The sequence below is a fragment of the Pogona vitticeps genome, chromosome 3 (assembly GCF_051106095.1).
Source record: "Pogona vitticeps strain Pit_001003342236 chromosome 3, PviZW2.1, whole genome shotgun sequence".
NCBI lineage: Eukaryota > Metazoa > Chordata > Lepidosauria > Squamata > Agamidae > Pogona > Pogona vitticeps.
This window is the reverse complement of record NC_135785.1, coordinates 57907368-57927645: the sequence shown is the minus strand read 5'-3', so window position 1 is coordinate 57927645 and position 20278 is coordinate 57907368. Positions and strand designations below refer to the sequence as shown.

Below are 20278 nucleotides of genomic sequence, written 5' to 3'. Positions count from 1 at the left end.
CACTTGGATTCTTGGTCATATGCCAAGCTACCCAACTGGTGTACAGTGAGGAAGCTGATTGGGGATTTCCTAATTAATGAATTAGCCACTGCACGTTACACCAATTCCCTTCTACCAGTGTAATTACAGAACAGGATATTAGCCAGTGTCAACTAAATTTAATCTCCAGCTTTTCTGACAAAGACATATGTCTGTTTTTATGGGCCTCTGCACCTAACCAAACAGGATTTATATGCTTCAAAACAACACATAGCACACTTTTTGATTGGCCATCTGTGAGATCGGGGGCAAGTGAAAGGAGTCTCTCACTGGAGTGCCGTCCCTTCCACAAAGAACAGAAATGGAGGTACAGACCTCATCCACGCCAGCTCCCAGAAGAACAGAACAACAGGGTACTGACCCCCAGGACCTGGAGAGGGAGTTGCGCCATTCAAACTCCAGACAATTTGGTGGGAACAAGAAGGAAAAAGATGGTGGAGATTGAGGCTGGGACGGCAGAGATAAAAGGGAGAGAAAACCTGTTACCGCCAGGTTGGGAATGGGTTTGGTTGCAGGACCCATGGACTGGAGAATGGGAATGTCTACGAGTGCCTAAGGAGGAGGCAGATTACCATCGAAGGGGGAAGATCCCACCCAGACCATCTTATTGGGGTGAAGCCGAAGCCCAGGAGTGGTGGAGGAGTTTGAGGGAAGAAAAGGAGAAGGCCGAAAGGGAAAAGAGGGAAAGGTTGGCATGGAGAGTAGAGGAAATGAGGAGGAGAGACTACCGGGAGGATCCTGGTCAATCTTCTCCCCAGCAAGAAATGCTGGGTGGACCAATACCACAGAGGACAAGGCCGTTTCCTTATTGGAAGGAGAGGTTGGAGAGGTTCTGAAAGATGACATTACAACTGGATGGCCGGGCCCCTGGAACATGAGTGAAACCAATCCATTCCTTAATGATGCTTGGGTACCCCTGTCAGACCCATTGGCAGCAGGCGAGAAGTTAGGGAACAATCTTATGGGCACTGATTTTTTGTTAAATACTCCAATAAACCTTTCCCCTGTTTCAAAGTTAAAAAGGCCTCTGGATTTTATTATGGATTCAAAAGACTCAAAGCCTGAACGCTCACACCATCCTTTCCCCACAGTGATAGACAAGAACAATTCAACCTACATTGCTTGAAACGAAATCTGACGTCTCAGACTCATGTAACAGCAAGTTTACAGGCTCCATTTTGGGAACTGCTTGAACACAAATCTTTACAATGCTCTATCAGGACAATGTTTAGACTTCTTTGTTCTTCTCAGTCCTACTCTTACTTCCTCAAGCTCTCCAGTGCCCAACTGATTATGAAAGCTTGCCATGTTTAACATTTCAGTGGTTCAATAAAGGCAATATCAACTGCTATTTTTGGATTTTATACAATGACTACATTTTTTTCTTTGTCACTTTTATTAATAGTGATACTACGGATCACCCATTCAAAATGAAAGGAAAGACTGAAGATAATAATGGTACATTCAGTCCTGCAGTCTCTTCTCACTGATGAAGTACTTGTGTTATCATCAGTCATTTGAAGGGTGATGCCAAGGTGTACACCTGACTATTGACTTAGCCCTTTGCTATGGACAATAATCTATTGTCATGTGCATGGAAAGGAAGAACAAGGCCAGTAGAGTTAGGTGTTCATAATCATATGAAAATGTAACCAGTACTACAGTTATTTCACTGCTTACACACTGTCAAATATTCCAGTGATATTGTTAAAACAACTGTAATGTTATCCAGTGTTCCTTTGAATTTGATGCAGAAAAACTATGTAAAGAACAAACAGCAAGATCACTCAATGCAATGCGCATGAATTCATTGAACTCATAAATGCAGGAAAGACATTTTATACATTCCAGGCATACTATTCCAGTGGGATACAAGACTCCCTGTATGTCTTATTTATGAAACTGCAATAATCCCAATTAATCAATAAGAAGAGTACAAATCTGTTTTAACATGTACAAAATGTAGCAATATGCTTCTAAAAAGTTCATGCAGTATTAAAGGCACAAGACTGAGGGAAAAAAATCATGGAGCAGTTCTGCAGAATAGCAAAATGTTGAATATAAGTTTTGACATTACATTTCTGTCATGGGGATTACCCTAAGATGGAACAAATTGGACAACTGAGAAGATAAATGTTTTAAGAAATATATGTGCTGACACTGAATAGCAATTGGAATTCATCAAGGAAAAGAACATTAAGAAGGTATATTATCGAGTTTTTGTATGGATGACATAAGGTTGGTGAAGAATGTTGTGTCATTTTTAAAAAGATGCAGAAAATGATCTCCCAACATCATGCTGCACATTTCCAAATCCAACCAACTTATTCTCGTATTTGAAGCAAAACATCTTTCCTCATCCATAGCAATAAAAGCATGATCATTAAGTTATAATAGTATATGAAAAGTGATTAGTAAATAATAAATAAACAACATTCTTCTGTCTTGGTATCACAAATATTCTGCCTTAGGCACATGCCTCATCCTGTCAAATTGTGCCTTCCTGGACCTAAGTGTGTCTGCAGCCAATGGAGGGACTACTCAGAGCTCATTCTTTGGGATCTACTTACAGACCACGTGCAAGAAGAGTGCTGCCAGATCAGAGCCCAGATTATTTTCTGCATAGGCTGTCACTTGGAAGATCCCAGTGGTCTTGTAAATGTGCCGGATGCCATCCTCTATAGGGCTGAAGTTAGCATAAGAGACAGCAGTCCCATCTCCAAAATCTAGCTGGATATTTGTCCTCTGGAGATCACCCTGCAGGAAGGAACACAGCTGTGAAATTACATACCTTGCAGGGGCAAGTTGCAACTGTTTAGGAATAAACCAAACAATTAGAAAAGAGTTATTTGTGTTATATGGTAAATCGTTACTAAGGAAACCCTGTTTATCATGAACATGGCTCATATACGTACTGTGTCATTCTTCCCACAATCCAGTAAACTACTTTCCAATATTTCTTGGTTCACAGGGATAAAAAAGACAGACATGATGAATATTAACGAGTGCATTACATAATTTTGGTGCATTATATTTCCCCCGTATATAAGTCTACAGATTTGCTGTCTAGATGTGGGCCATGCTTAAGAATTCTAAAATTAGTCAGGTGAATATACATTAGCATGATGTGACTGAATCTCGAAGTGGTGCGTTATACTTATAGGTCACCTTTTGCTTAAAGGGAAAATATGTTATTTTTAATTTCCTGTAAAAGAAAAAACTCACTGTAAACAAGAATAACATCAAGAACAATGCCTTTTCAGTGGTGGTTGTTCCCCTCCCAACATTTTCTCCCGAAAGATATGTGTACCTGCTTTTAAGAGGATTTTTGGACTCTTTTTCCTGGTGATAATTCAAAATTTGTATGCTATTCACTGCTGAAGAATATTTTGAAATGGCATTTTACTGGAAATGGTTTAATTTAAAATGGCTTTAATCAATCAATCAATCAATCCTATTTTTCTCCTAAAGGGGGCCTAAGCTGGGTCCAGGAATGATATGGTATCTACTTATATGGCACAATGTCATGGTCACATGCCTGGTCACATGCCTGACTGCACTTCAGGGAGTCACCATAGCAACACAGCAACTCAATCCAACTCACCATGGCTAATCCTGAAAACCTTACATAAATATCAACAGGATTCTGGCCTCAATTCATCCCATGTCTCAATTAAGAGGAAGTCTAAGGCTATAGAATAAAAAGGAGGCAAATCTTAGTGACTTGGTCAGTCCCCGCTAAGCAAATAAACATCAATTTCTCTTTGCCCTCCAACAGCTTACGTATGCTATATGTAAAGGAAATCTCTGGCATGTGGTGGAAAAATCCTTCAAAAATTGGTTGGTGAAAAATACAGTCAAGCTTCAGCTTCTAAATGAAAGACATTTTATGAAGAGTTAGGATGAGAACAGAAAGGATAGTGAACAGTACAGAGAGGGATCATGAACAATAGAACAAAAGAGTTCAGTCTGTAGTAAGAGAAAGACAACAAAGGAGTAATTCGTAAGAGAGGGGGACCAGCCTGGTCTCCCATGGGAGACTAGGTCTGGGAGCAACCACTGAAAATTCTTCATCCATGTCCATACCAGGTTTGCCTGATGCTCTCCCTGCTCATTTAGATCTAATCAAATAAATGCCACATCTATAAAGGGCTAATGGACCCAGTGACATCTGGCAAACACAATGCCACTTTTAGTCCACTCTGTGAAATGTATATACATTAGCGTTAGAAGACCAATTAAACTTAAGGGTTTGGTTTAAAACAAATGAGCCTCAGTGACTTCAGTGTCAGTTAGCTAAACTGAAATGTCAATCCAAAGTAAGGATTGGGGCCTCTGTGTTCATCTGCTAACAATGTCCTTTGAAAGAGTTAATTATGACTCTGTTCTAGAGAACAATGTCTCAGGGTAGCTTGTTCTTTGCAATGAATTCCCAAAGAAGAAAATGAAGCTGTTAACAAGACAGAGATGCTATATGTCACCAAGTTGGAGAAACTTGGGTTCATGTTTGATTGGAGGTTAGAGTAAATGCTTTCACAATAGGCTATCACAATGCTGGTGATCTGTCTAAGGGAAAAATATCATGAGATCAGGAAAGTGCTTCCTTTTATTGTCTGACAGATTACTAGAGCTCTGGGGTACAGAGTGAAGATGCTTAATTGTTGCTGTGGCAATAGCTTAATGGCAGATCATTGACCTTCTCCTCCAAGCTGTATCCTAGACTTAAGACTATTGTGTTTCTTTTCTTACAGCTTCACATGCATGATAGTCTTTCCCTTGAACAGAGACACACACTGCAGGCACTTGGAACAAAACAAAATGAGTAGGATGAACATGTCATAATACATAAGTACAAAAGCAGGTGTGTATCAAGAGACAAAGAGACTATTGTCACATTCCTACTGTCCTTTGTGAGAGAGAAAGAAAAATGAGAGATATATAGACTTGAGTTTTTGGATTATAACTCCTAGGCTGATGGGAACATGAGTCTAATATATGATATATAATTTTTTTTTTTAAAAAAGCAGTTTTAAACAAATAGACCAAACATTTAATCAACCTCCTCTTTGTCAGTCATATTCTTTTCCTCTAATCCAGAGATGAGGAAAATGTGGCCTTCCAGCTCTGTGGGATGGCAATTCTCCTCAGCCCTAGTCATCAAAGCAAAGTTAGGTAATGCTTTTTACATTTGTAATATAATATTATAAATTATTTTAAAATATCTAAATAATTTACTGTTTTGGCTTTTAATATTATGTTTTTAATGATGTAAACTGCCTTGGGTCCTTTTTTAGGAGAAAAACCGGGTAGAAAGAAAGAAAGAAAGAAAGAAAGAAAGAAAGAAAGAAAGAAAGAAAGAAAGAAAGAAAGAAAGAAAGAAAGAAAGAAAGAAAGAAAGAAAGAAAGAAAGAAGGGGGGGAGAGGAATTTCTCACTGTGGTAGAGGTGAATGGGAGGATATTTCTTGATTAACTTGCCTTGCAGTTTACCATCAATCCCCATCTTTGTTCATTGCTTTTAAGTGTAAAAGCAGAATTTTCAAAGCAAAAGAGGAGCAAATCCTATTTTCAGACTTTGTAGCTTACTCTGCATTGCAATGCTCTGCTAATCCCTTCCTTAACTGTGTTCCCACTGCATAAAGGTGTATCATCCACCACACATACAATGTCAGCTATTCCCTAGTTTATGAATATAAATTAAAGTGGAAATGAAGTGGAGGCATTTCGAATGGATAACAATCACTACTCTCCAGATAGATTCAAGAGGCACTTCTTATAGTCCTGTAAAATATCACATAGAAATGTGATAATGGTCTGCTGTAAAGCTCACAAGTCTGTAAACTTCAAGTACAGTTGACAACTAATGGGGATTGAGTGAAAAATGTCAGTTACATATAAGTCACCTTGGAAAGCCGCAGGGATGGCCGTGTGTGTAAATAGTGACTGGGTATTTCCAAATGCAAATACCAGAAGTGGAGAAGAAGATATGTACTTCAGATCAACCAGCATTGTATTTAGGGCACAGTTCTTTTAATAATTCAGCACATCAGTTTTAAATAATTGCAAAGTCTGGCAATCTAAAAGGCAACTCATAAAACTGAGGGGGTAGCAGTGGTGGATGGATTTGGATCCATTTAGAGATTTAAGAGACCAGTGAATTTATCTTTCTTTCTAGTATGTGTAAGCATGCCAGAATTCAATAGGTGGTTTACTGGTGTGACATAGTCTCTTGCAGATTCATTAATGCACTTTCTGATCAGAGACAAGAACTGGAAAGCTGAAGGGCCATAAGGAACCCTCTGCTAGCTTGCATTAAGCCTGTGAACTAAGGGTTCCTAATACCTGATAACGAAAGTGGTGAAATAAGCAAAACTCTGGGAGAAAGGTGGCATGGAAATAAAAAAGAAGAAGTGAGAGAATTTGCTCACTTGGTTACATTGCTTCTCCATTGCAAATCTGATATTCACCTCCCACAACACTCAGTGTATCTCGACGTGGCACAACTTAGAATACCTAAAACATCAGTGTTTCTTCACAGGAGAAACACGGCACAGTATCATACTAGCAGTGACATTCGGGTTCACTGTTATTTATTTACAGTGGCTCTCAACCTTTGATATTCTCGAAATTCTGAACTAATTCCCAGATGTCTCATACAGTGTGACTAGCTGTAGATGATCATGGAATAAAAGGAAAGCAATTAACTTTAGAGAAGTTGCAAAGAAGTCGACAAGCAGATGTCTGAGCCAGCGGAGCTTAAAAGCAACACCCTGAGAACTCTTTTTATTAATTTAGCAAGGCTTACATCATATGTTGTGAGAATTCAGATAGGATACTGGTTACCTAATTCTCACTAGGATTGGCCAGAGAAAGTCTTTGAACTTATGATCTAACTCTAAGGGAAAAGGGCAGAAGAAGTATGTTACCCCACCCGCTGGCAGATGCTACTTCTCTGCCAGGAGAGTTTGCTCTCACTGAAACAGAATAACAACTAACAGCCTTGGGCAGGAGCTTCCCACATTCCCCCATTTTCTTTTTCTTTTCCAAGCAAAAGCATATATTCTTTCATATATTTGCAAACTACAACTAGCCATAATGGAGTCTGGGGACTGAAACATAAAATATCCGGAACACCAGAAGTTAAGAATCACTTTGCCATAGGGCATTTATCCCTTGATAAATTTGAAACTGTACCTGGATAACTGTTATTTCCAAGAACACACATTTGAGGATAAAAAAATATTAATCCTAAAACAAACAAACATGGAAATAAGGAAACCAACAAACCAACCAACAAAACCCTCTACTGTTTATGGAATCTCCTATCTATACTTGTGCTGTTGCTGACACATAAACTAATCCCTGTCCCTAGCCTGGTGCAAAATAAATTAATTAAATTCAAAGTAGATGGGAAAGATGCTATGGCTAGTGCCAGCGGCAGATTGGCTCTAGAAAAGGGAGCAGTGTTTGTGAGTATCTGACCAAGAAAAAGGTTTCCCAAGTGCCACCTTCCCAGTCATGATTGTTCTGCAACACCTGGTTCTCAGGACAGAAAGGAAAAAAAAAGCTCGAGTACTATAAATTACACTACAAGTTGAAAATGAACACATAAATTTAGTAGCACAGAATTCACTACTGGTATAAAATCAATATGAACCCCTCCCGCCCCCAGCTGAAATCCAGCGTACACTGAAACTACAGCAGCCCATTAAATTTATGGAACTTGACTCACCAAACTGTGTTGATTCAACTGGCCTACTCTAGCGGAGACTTACTACTGGATTTCTACCACAGTTTATTGACATTGAATGATTAATGCTCCTTTGCTCTTTTAAAACATGAAAGTTATTAGAAAAAGAAAAAAAGCAGGGAGATACAGGAGCTGTAAGAGGATTGATGGAACACAAAGAACAACAGGTGTAGATATCAAATTGAAGGGATATACAAAAGATAGGAAAAGACACTAATACAGTCATGATGGTGCTCATGCTACAGCACACCATAGTGGAAGAGCTGGCAGTTGAAGTCAGTATTCCTGCCCTCAGTTTCAAAACCTTTATCCTGTATAGCTTCTTTCCCTAGAAAATCTCTCAATCCTTGCTTGGTCTGTTCTTGCCTTTTGTCTGTGTGTTTAGTCGTTTAGTCGTGTCCGACTCTTCGTGACCCCATGGACCAGAGCACACCAGGCCCTCCTGTCTTCTACTGCCTCCCGGAGTTGTGTCAGGTTCATGTTGGTTGCTTCGCAGACACTGTCCAGCCATCTCATCCTCGGTCGTCCCCTTCTCCTCTTGCCATCACACCTTCCTAACATCAAGGTTTTTTCCAAGGACTCTTTTCTTCTCATGAGATGGCCAAAGTACTGGAGCCTCAGCTTCAGGATCTGTCCTTCAAGTGAGCATTCAGAGTTGATTTCCTTTAGAACTGATAGGTTTGTTCTCCTTGCAGTCCAGGGGATTCTCAAGAGCCTCCTCCAGCACTACAATTCAAAGGCATCAATTCTTCGGTGGTCTGCTTTCTTTATGGTCCAGCTCTCACTTCCATACATCACGACAGGAAAAACCATAGCTTTGACTATTCGGACTTTTGTTGGCAAGGTGATGTCTCTGCTTTTCGAGATGCTGTCAAGATTTGTCATCGCTTTCCTCCCAAGAAGAAGGCGCCTTTTAATTTCAGGGCTGCTGTCTCCATCTGCAGTGATCATGGAGCCCAGGAAGATAAAATTTGACACTGCCTCCATATCTTCCCCTTCTATTTCCCAGGAGGTGATGGGACCAGTGGCCATGATCTTAGTTTTTTTGATGTTGAGTTTCAGACCGTTTTTTGCACTCTCCTCTTTCACTCTCATTACAAGGTTCTTTAATTCCTCCTCACTTTCTGCCATCAGAGTTGTATCATCTGCATATCGGAGGTTGTTGATATTTCTTCCGGCAATCTTAATTCCGGCTTGGGTTTCTTCCAGTCCAGCCTTCCGCATGATGTATTCTGCATATAAGTTAAATAAGCTGGGGGACAATATACAGCCTTGCCGTACTCCTTTCCCAATTTTGAACCACTCAGTTGTTCCATGACCAGTTCTAACTGTTGCTTCCTGTCCCACATATAGGTTTCTCAGGAGACAGATAAAGTGGTCAGGCACTCCCATTTCTTTAAGAACTTGCCATAGTTTGCTGTGGTCCACACAGTCAAAGGCTTTCGCATAGTCAATGAAGCAGAAGTAGATATTTTTCTGGAACTCTCTGGCTTTCTCCATAATCCAGCGCAAGTTAGCAATTTGGTCTCGAGTTCCTCTGTCTCTTCGGAATCCAGCTTGTACTTCTGGGAGTTCTCGGTCCACATACTGCTGAAGCCTACCTTGTAGGATTTTGAGCATAACCTTGCTAGCGTGTGAAATGAGTGCAATTGTACGGTAGTTGGAGCATTCTTTGGCACTGCCTTTCTTTGGGATTGGGATGTAGACTGATCTTTTCCAATCCTCTGGCCACTGTTGAGTTTTCCAAACTTGCTGGCATATTGAATGTAGCACCTTAACAGCATCATCTTTCAAGATTTTAAATAGTTCAACTGGAATGCCATCACCTCCACTGGCCTTGTTGTTAGCCAGGCTTTCTAAGGCCCACTTGACTTCGCTCTCCAGGATGTCTGGCTCAAGGTCAGCAACTACATTGTCTGGGTTGTCCGGGATATCCACATCTTTCTGATATAATTCCTCTGTGTATTCTTGCCACCTCGTCTTGACGTCTTCTGCTTCTGTTAGGTCCTTCCCATTTTTGTCTTTTATCATGTTCATCTTTGCGCAAAATGTTCCTCTAATATGTCCAATTTTCCTGAAGAGATCTCTGGTCTTTCCTTTTCTGTTATCTTCCTCTATTTCTTTGCATTGTTCATTTAAGAAGGCCCTCTTGTCTCTCCTTGCTATTCTTTGGAAGTCTGCATTCAAGTTTCTGTAACTTTCCCTATCTCCCTTGCATTTTGCTTCCCTTCTCCTCTCTGCTATTTCTAAGGCCTCGTTGGACAGCCACTTTGCTTTCTTGCATTTCCTTTTCTTTGGGATGGTTTTCGTTGCTGCCTCCTGGACAATGTTACGAGCCTCTATCCAAAGTTCTTCAGGCACTCTGTCCACCAAATCTAGTTCCTTAAATCTGTTCTTTACTTCCACTGTGTATTCATAAGGGATTTGGTTTAGATTATACCTGAGTGGCCCAGTGGTTTTTCCTAATCTCTTCAGTCTAAGCTTGAATTTTGCTATGAGAAGCTGATGATCAGAACCGCAGTCAGCTCCAGGTCTTGTTTTTGCTGACTGTATAGAGCTTCTCCATCTTTGGCTGCAGAGAATATAATCAATCTGATTTCGATATTGCCCATCTGGTGATTTCCATGTATAGAGTCGCCTCTTGTGTTGTTGGAAAAGAGTGTTTGTGATGACCAGCTTATTCTCTTGACAAAACTCTATTAGCCTTTGTCCTGCTTCATTCTGAACTCCAAGGCCAAACTTCCCTGTTGTTCCTTTTATCTCTTGGCTCCCTACTTTAGCATTCCAGTCCCCTAGAATGAGAAGAACATCTTTATTTGGTGTCAGTTCTAGAAGGTGTTGTAAATCTTCATAGAATTGTTCAATTTCAGTCTCCTCAGCAATGCTGGTTGGTGCATAAACTTGGATTATTGTGATGTTGAATGGTCTGCCTTGGATTCGTATTGACATCATTCTATCATTTTTGAGATTGTATCCCATTACAGCTTTTCCCACTCTTTTGTTGACTATGAGGGCTACTCCATTCCTTCTACGGGATTCTTGCCCACAATAGTAGATATGATAATCATCTGAGCTGAATTCGCCCATTCCTGTCCATTTTAGTTCACTGATGCCCAGGATGTCGATGTTTATTCTTGCCATCTCCTGTTTGACCACCTCCAGCTTCCCAACGTTCATAGATCTTACATTCCAGGTTCCTATGCAGTATTCTTTGCAGCATTGGATTTTCCTTTCACTTCCAGGCACGTCCACAGCTGAGTGTCCTTTCGGCTTTGGCCCAACCACTTCATTAGCTCTGGAGCTACTTGTACTTGTCCTCCACTCTTCCTCAGTAGCATGTTGGACGCCTTCCGACCTGAGGGGCCCATCTTCCAGCGTCATATCTTTTAGCCTTTTGTTTCTGATCATGGGGCGTTCTTGGCAAAGATACTGGAGTGGCTTGCCATTTCCTACTCCAGGTGGATTGTGTTTAGTCGGAACTCTCCACTATGTCCTGTCTGTCTTGGGTGTCCCTGCACGGCATAGCCCATAGCTTCTCTGAGTTACTCAAGCCCCTTCGCCACGACAAGGCAGCAATCCACCCGTTATGTGAGGACGTCGTGCTTGCGATCCTCAACAGATTACTACGAGTGTTCTGATTTGTTAAGTGTTTAAAAAAAAACAACACAAGGGCTTTTTTAGTTATGCCCTCAGCAAAAGGAAAAACAATGACATGAAAGGGTAATTGAGTGGAGAAGATGGCCAACTACTAACAGAGGACAGGGAAAAGGCTGAATTTTCAACACTTTCTTTGCCTCAGTTTTCTCCAAAAAGGAAAATAGTGCTCAACCTGAGAGGCGAAGAGCAGGTGACGTGAGAGGCGAAGAGCAGGTGATGTAGTGGGGGAAACACAGCACAGAATAGGTAGAGTAGTAGTACAGGAATACTTGGCTGCTCTAAATGAATTCAAGTCTCCAGGGCCAGACAGATTACATACAAGGATGTTAAAAGAACTGGCATAAGTAATTTCAGAACCATTGGCAATAATATTTGAGAATTCTTAGGGAACAGGAAAAGTCCCCACAGACTGGAGGAGAGCAAATGTCGTCCCCACCTTCAAAAAGGGGGGGGGGAGACCCAAATAATTATCACCCAGTCAGCCTGACATCAACTCCCGGGAAAATTCTAGAGCAGATCATTAACCAGACAGTTTGTTATTACTTAAAAAGAAATGCTGTCATTACTAAAAGTCAACACGGGCTTCTCAAAAACAAGTCATACCAGACTAGTCTGATCTCTTTTTTTGATAGCGTTACAGGCTTGATAGATGAAGGGAACGCTGTGGATGTAGCATATCAGTAAGGCCTTTGACAAAGTTCCCCATGATATTCTTGTAAGGAAGCTAGTAAAATGTGGGCTAGACAGTGCTACTGTGGGCTAGACAGTGCTACTGTCGGTGGATTTGTAATTGGTTGACTGACCAAACACAAAGGGTGCTCACCAATGGCTTCTCTTCATCCTGGATAGAGGTAACTAGAGGGGTGCCTCAGTCTGTTCTGGGCCCTGTGCTATTCAACATCTTTATCAATGACTTGGATGAAGGAATAGAGAATATGCTGATTAAATCTGCAGATGATACCAAATTGGGAGGGGTTGATAATTCCCCAGAGGACAGGATTAAAATTCAAAATGACCTTGGCAGATTAGAGTCCTGGGCCAAAACTAACAAAATCAATAGCCAGAAATGTAAGGTCCTACACCTAGGATGAAAAAAAATGAACTGCACAGATATAGGATGGAAAACACACGTGAAAGGGATCTAGGAGTCTTGGTAGACCACAAGCTGACCATAAGTCAGCAGTGTGATGTGGCTGCCAAGAAAGCCAATGCAAGTCTTGGTTGCATCAATAGAAGTGATAGTACCTCTCTATTCTGCTTTGGTCAGACCTCACCTGGAGTACTGTGTCCAATTCTGGGCACCTCAATTCAAGAAGGATGTTGACAACCTGGAATGTGTCCAGAGGAGGGCAACCAAAATGATCAAAGGTCTGGAAGCCATGTCCTATGAGGAGCAGCTTAGAGAGATGGGAATGTTTAGCCTTACAAAAAGAAGGTTAAGGGGGGACATGATAGCCATGTTTAAATATTTGAAGGAATGTCATGTCGAGGAAGGGACAGGTTTGTTCTTCACAGCTCCAGACACTAGGACAAGGAGCAATGGTTTCAAACGTTAGGAAAAGAGATTCCACCAGAATCTTATGAAGAAATTCCTGAAAGTCAGAGCTGGTCGGCAGTGGAATATGCTGCCTTGAAGTGTGGTGGAGTCTCCTTCTTTTGAGGTTTTTAAGCAGAGGCTGGATGGCCATCTGTCTGGAGTGCTTTGATCGTGTTCTTGCATGGCAGGGGTTTGGACTCGATGGCCCCTGTGGTCTCTTCCAACTCTGTGATTCTGTTTTTTCCTCTTGCACATCTGCATCTATACCAAGCTTTGCATTATATCAGCCTGGAATAAAAAGAGAATTCACTCAGGAGAAGACAATCTGGAGCAAAAACAGGAGAAACAGGATCTCTACAGGGATCCTGATCAAGATGAATTCTGAATCAACCCTGACTATTAGACAGAGTCAGCTGGCTGCTCAAGGCAGCAGATGCTATGGAGAACTGGGAAGTGGAGGCAATATGTCAGAAGACTTACATATGCTATGTGGCTCAACCTGTGCCCCTAGACTCAACTGCTGTGTGCAAAAGAAGTCACTGTCCCCTCCCTGCCAGCACTAAAGTAAGGCAAACACAAGCCTGGATTACTTTTCCAGTTTTATAGGTGGGACACAAACTTAAAAAAAACCTATTCTGCTGGAGAATACACAGTGGAAGTGAAGAACAGATTTAAGGGGCCAGATATGGTGGTCAAAGTGCCTGAAGAACTATGGATGGAGGCTCGTAACATTGTACAGGAGGCAGCAACAAAAACCATCCCAAAGAAAAGGAAATGCAAGAAAACAAAGTGGATGTCCAACAAGGCCTTACAAATAGCAGAGAAGAGAAGGAAAAGAAAATGCAAGGGAGATAGGGAAAGTTATAGAAAATTGAATGCAGATTTCCAAAGAATAGCAAGGAGAGACAAGAGGGCCTTCTTAGATGAACAGTGCTAAGAAATAGAGGAAAATAACAGAAAGGGAAAAAACAGAGATCTGTTCAAGAAAATTGGAGATATTAAAGGAACATTTTGTGCAAAGATGGACTTGATAAAGGACAAAAATGGTCTTGATGTCTTCTGCTTCACATGGCTCCAATACTTTGGCCATCTCATGAGAAGAGAAGACTCCCTGGAAAAGACCCTGATGTTAGGAAAGTGTAAAGGCAGGAGGAGAAGGGGACGACAGAGGATGAGATGATTGGACAGTGTCACTGAAGCTACCAACATGAATTTGACCCAACTCCAGGAGGCAGTGGAAGACAGGAGGGCCTGGCGTGCCCTGGTCCATGGGGTCACGAAGAGTCCGACACGACTAATGGATAAACAACAACAATGTAATTGTGGGAAAAGTAACAATTAATTGAAAAATGTTTGCAGCTGAAGCAAATCTTATACATTTCCCCAACAACTAATTTTTAAAATTCTTCTAGTTAAAAGGGAGAAGAATCAGGGGAGAAGAATGCAAGCCAAAGCAAACCAGAGAAACAATAAAGGAACAAAATGAGAACCCTTCAAATCTTTTAGTTATTCAAACTCCAAATCACTGATGACTTTGAAGGAATTACTGAGAAATTTATAACAGTGTCATTTTGTTTTGGTCTGTAGAAAGAAATTTGTATCTTGGAGCAAAAGGCATACTTTCTGTCCAAAGATACAAATTTCCCACCAGTAATTACTATGATGTTCTGCAAAATATCTTTCATGCTGTATGTCTACAAATATCTCACACTATTTCCACTACTCGTAAACATAAGAGGAGTATAAAAATATGGGCCTCATTAGGCTAAATCTCTTACTGGGCTCCTATCTTAGCAGGGACTCTGAGAGTTGTCATCCCAAAGAAACCTTTTCTAACCTAAGAATTAAAGAGGATTATGTATATAAAACAGTAAGGGAGTAGAGAAGAGATGGAAAGAAACACTGTGTTGTATCCAAAGTAATGTTAACAGAAGTGCAAGTTGTTCTGCACATTCTTCTAGTGGTTGTGCAAATGCTGGCAATGCAAGTATCAAAATCAATATCTAGCACAATGAAGTCTTTGTGCAGAACTGTTTGTTCTATGGCTCCTGCAAAAACTTGCAAAAGTGGAGTCAAATGATTTACAGTGGGGTCTTGACTTGAGAACTTAATCCGTACTGGAAGGCGGTTCTCAAGTCAAAAAGTCTGTAAGTCAAGTCTCCATTGACCTACAGTGCATTGAAAACTGATTAATCCCGTAACAGGCCGTTTTTGTTCCATTTTGGTTTTTTTCTGGTCTGTAAGTCAAATCTCAGTCTGCAAGTCAAACCTAAATTTTGCGGCCAGAGAAGTCTGTAACTCAAAAAGTCTGTAAGTCAAGCCGTCTATAAGTCAAGGGTCCACTGTAATCTGATACTTATGCAAAGATGAAAATAGGATTTTTGGAAGCAGTAGAAATTTGGTACTAGTTGAATAACCCCACCAGATACAACTCTCTGTATTAACACTTGTGCTAGGGTGGTGAATTTGGTGATCCTACCTCTTCCATGAGGATTATGAAGGTAGTGTTGTATCCTTGTTCTGTTACCAACTTGCCAGTGGAGGTGAGGATATGTAGACCTCGGGGAGCTTTGCCCGGGCACTGTTCTGGCTTGGCTGCATACTTTTCTTGTAGCCCATCTGTGCAGTTATTTGAAACAATCCTCCGATACCTGTGGAATATGATGGCTTTTGTTGAGTTCCGCTGTTTATTGAAAAGGTCCTGTTTCAAGGGCAAAACCCATTTTTTATTTTTTATTTTTGTATATGTACTCTGACTGCTAATAGGAAATGTAAAGAAATGTGAAGCTTTATCATTGCAAGCAATCAGAACAAACTATATGTCAGCCTTCTGCCAAGAAATCAAGGATAGACCAAATTTCTACTCTGCTGAAAATGTATAGAGGAAAACATTAAAATGGAAAAGACCATAAGTGTCCTGCACATTGAATACTTGTACTTACTTACTTACTTACTTACTTACTTACTTACTTACTTACTTACTTACTTACTTACTTACTTACTTACTTACTTACTTACTTACTAAGTACAACTTTAAAATATTTTATTCCATTGGGAAAATACAATGAAAGACCCAGTTTGACAAGCTAAAACATATGCATGTCAGATTTTTTAAAAAATACATGCCAATTCCATCCAATTAAATAAAAAAAACATTATCAAGGCAAGGACCACATGAGAAAGGAAGAAAAGGAGAGAACACTTATAGAAAAGTGCATCTGTAAAGGAGGGTTTTATAGAAACACGCATCTGTAGACAGGGAAATAAACCAACATTACAGGCTCACTCACCCAGTGCTGTTCAGGTAGCTCTGTCCAAGACTGCATTCCTTCATCTGGGATGATAAGTTGAACCAGAATGCTGGGATACACTGATTATTACTATGTCTTTCATAGCCGTAGTCACTAAGAAAAATTTGTAAAAGACAAGCCGTTTGCACAAACACATATGGCTTTATTGACCAGATTTTGTATTCTACCTTTCCTTCCAAGGAAATTGGGGTGGTGTGCATAAGATTCTATTCTCTGTGAGTTTGGGTTTCCTGAGACATATTGATCTGCTCATCAGATTAACAGGATGTAGACCTTCATAGATCATTAGAGATTTCCAGCCAAGTCTCCCTGCTCAGAGTCAAGTCCTGTATTTTAAACCAAGAAGAGAATGGAGGAAGGGGCATTTTTATGCCAGCTGTGCGAGCAAACATCAGTGGCCACTATCCTGGTGGATAGTAGGTGGAGAATCGGGGCTATGTGTGTCCTATGTGCTGTCATGTTGTGTTTGTTTATGTTGTTGTGTATGTTGTTCATGTTATTTTTATTTGACTTATCTTTATTGTATTTGTAACCAATTGTAACGGGGCAGTATACAAATTTAATAAAATAAAATAAAGTAATAAAGGAACCCCATTAGGGTTTGTAGGGTACATGAAATATTTATGGAGTGATTTAGCTCAGTTGGCTAGGCATTGGGCTTTGGAGCTGGAGGTAAGGACTCCAATTCCACGGTATATCTCAGAAGCTCTAGCCTGTATGGCCTTGGGCAAGCTACATAATCCCTGGATGCTCCCAGAAGAAGGGAAATGTAAACCACTTCTGAGTATACCAAGAAAACCCTGAAAAGGGTTGCCATAAGTCAAAATTGGTTTGACAGCACACAATTATTGTTATTATTATTTACCAATTCAGCTCACCATGGTTGAGTGGGGATTTCAACCAAGGTCTCCTGTGCCCTAGTCCCTCACTCTATCCATTACATCACATTGGGTATATCTGTCAAGTCAATTCTGAGTTCTGGTGGCCTTTTCTAGGGTTTTCTAGAAATTGAGTAGAGTGTACTTAGAAGACGTTTATTGTTCTCTTCTTCTGGGACTCTGGTGCTCTGGGCCTTGAGCTTGCCCAAGACTGCAAAGGCTAGCTCTTCTCCTGAGAGGCACAGTAGGGAATCAAACTCCCAGCTTCTGGCTCCATAACCAGATACTTAACTGAGAAACAAGGTAAAATTTACTCAGAAAGAAGCATATAAACTCGTTTTGCATGGCGGCACTCTATAAACTTTTTAAAAATTGTTTTCTTATGCTCTTTCTATGGTCCTTATTACCATCTTTTTGTACCATTTTATATGCTAAACTTAAGCTACTGAAAAAAACAGAGGATACCACTGGTTTTTGTAAAGTGTCGCCTCCAATACTAAGAACAGCTGAAATGCTTCTCCTAGGGAAATTACTGGCCATATGAGCTTTAAAATGAAATAGTCTGATATTTTTGACCCTGCCCAATGCCCTACCTGCCACAGTGCCTCATGAGCTTATAGCCAATTGAATTAGGCTTTGGGGATTGAACTGGGCTCTTGGTCTATTGGATCCAAGGCTACCTGCATCCATAGCACTAGAGTACACAGTCATATAAAGAAAGAAAAAATGTATTCGTGAAGGCTTTCACGGCCAGGATCTAATGGTTGTTGTGGGTTTATTGGGCTCTTTGGCCGTGTTCTGAAGGTTGTGCTTCCTAACGTTTCACCAGTCTCTGTGGCCGGCATCTGAAGATGTGCTGTCCTCTGAAGATGCCGGCCACAGAGACTGGCGAAACATTAGGAAAAACAACCTACAGAACACGGCCAAAGAGCCCGAAAAACCCACAACCACCAAAATAAAAAATGGTTTGTATGAATTGGATCTCAGCTGGCCAAGGTCCTATGCTGTCTATGTCCTTGTACTCTTTGATCTAACACGGCATGTATAAACATGTTGAAATGTTGATCTGCTGTCTTCATGGGCACAGCAGCAATGACTTCTGTGATCCCAAATGGCCCCTTCCCAAGTTTCACAATAAAAAAAATTGACTGTGATGGAGCAGAAGTCCACTCCACAGTCTTACATGTGACTGCATGGAGGAAATGCTATATGAAATAGCCCTAGGAACAAATAGCTTCTGTAAATGAATAATCCCCTAGATATTTTATGAACTGTAACAGTTCAGAGATAGCAAGGTGTTTAGATATGGATGAAGTCATTGCAGTATCTCATGACAGCTATCTCTTTGTTGAAAACATTATGTAGGGAATATTTTATTTTATTTATTTTTAAGACAGGGGAAGTGACAAGGGTTCCTGGTGTCTCTCAAGCAGCAGTGTCAGACATTATGTCATTAAACTGAATGTTAGCATTACAAATTGACTATTTTTTATGAGTTTCACAAGTCTCCAGAGAACAGCAGCAGAAGGGGGCAGAGGTTTTCCTGTGACCCTGGCTGAAGCTCATTATTCTTCAGAGGGCAAAAAGTTCTGAACTGTTTAAAAAGGATGAAAAATGTCCTAATGTTTTTTTTTGTTTTGATGTTCAAATTTAATCGTGCTCAGCAGGCCAGCCCTGCATATTTAAAAAATGCCTGGTAGTGGCTTGGTAATTAAAAATGTTCAGGAGGAGCCACATGTTGCCTGAAAGAAAGAAGGAGTTGCATTAATATTAAATAATATTAAAGACAACATTGCTCTATGCCCCAAAGGCCACAGACTTCGTTCATTAACTTCTGGTAAATATATATTAAAAACACACATGCTGTCCACCTTCCCAGTTAAAACCCGGAGGGTTTATATGTTAGAAAAATTACCAAGTCCAGCTGCTGCTTGGGCTAACTTGCCTGGAAAATCTTTCTTGACAAGGGTAAATAAAGAATAAAAGGAGGGAAATTTTGAACAAGCATTTTAATAAGATTATTTTCTGCTAGTGTGTGATTACATGCTCACTTCTCCTATTAGAAGTTGTTTGGACTTTAATCCCTTTCCAACATAAACAAATCATGTGCTTATAATTAACAAAGAGGATGTAAAGATGAGTGGTGATCATGTGGCCTTGAGAGCTGCTTTGTGACCCACAGAATCCCTATTTTTTTCCTTCCTTTTTCATTGACATTGGAAACTATAGGCCCATCGCCAGCGTTTCTTTCCTTAGCAAGGTGGTTGAGAGGGTAGTGGCAGATCAGCTCCAGGCGCTTTTGGATGAAACCAATGCTCTGGACCCATTCCAGTCGGGCTTCAGGCTGCGCTATGGTACAGAAACGGCACTGGTCTCACTGATGGATGACCTGTTGAGGGAGGCCGATGGGGGCAATATGTCCTTGTTGGTCCTCCTTGGCATCTCAGCAGCCTTTGATACCATTGACCACGGTATCCTCCTGGGGAGGCTCTCTGAGTTAGGAATAGGTGGCCTAGCGCTTGCTTGGCTCTGTTCCTTCTTGGAGGACTGTCCTCAGAGAGTACAGCTTGGAGAGAGGGTTTTGACCCTGTGGAGCCTCAATTGTGGTGTTCCACAGGGGTCGATCATCTTTCCAATGCTGTTTAACATCTACATGAGGCCACTGGGGGGGTCATCAGGGGGTGTGGAGCTTCATGTCACCAGTATGCTGATGACACACAGCTCTACATCTCCTTCTCATCTACCTCAGTGGATGCCTTTCTGTCCCTCCAGTGCTGCCTGGAGACTGTACTGGAATGGATGTAGTCGGATGGGTTGAGGCTGAACCCGGACAAGACTGAGGTCTTGAGGGTGGGTGGTCCTTCCGTCAGCAGTATAGGTAACTCCCTTTCTTTCGAGGAGATGACCCTTGCCGCAAAGAGTGAGGTCCGCAGTTTGGGGGTACATCTGGACCCGGCGCTTACCATGGAAACCCAGGTGGCATCCGTGGTCCGCTCTGCCTATTTTCATCTATGGTGGATTGCCCAGCTGCATCCATATCTTGATCGGGGAGGCCTCACTACTCTAGTCCATGCGCTCGTAATCTCGAGATTAGACCATTGTAACACA

The 20278-nt window shown here is 41.1% G+C and overlaps 1 protein-coding gene across 1 annotated transcript in view; it reads right to left on the bottom strand.

Annotated features, from left to right (window-relative positions):
* SORCS3 (sortilin related VPS10 domain containing receptor 3) overlaps positions 1 to 20278 on the bottom strand; it is a 603874-nt gene that overhangs the window by 52587 nt on the left and 531009 nt on the right. The window contains exons 17-19 of the mRNA XM_072995578.2: positions 16272 to 16385; positions 15461 to 15632; positions 2610 to 2796 (exon numbers count right to left, since the gene is read on the bottom strand). Coding sequence (XP_072851679.2) covers positions 2610 to 2796; positions 15461 to 15632; positions 16272 to 16385 — 473 coding nt within the window. The remainder of the gene's footprint in view (positions 1 to 2609; positions 2797 to 15460; positions 15633 to 16271; positions 16386 to 20278) is intronic.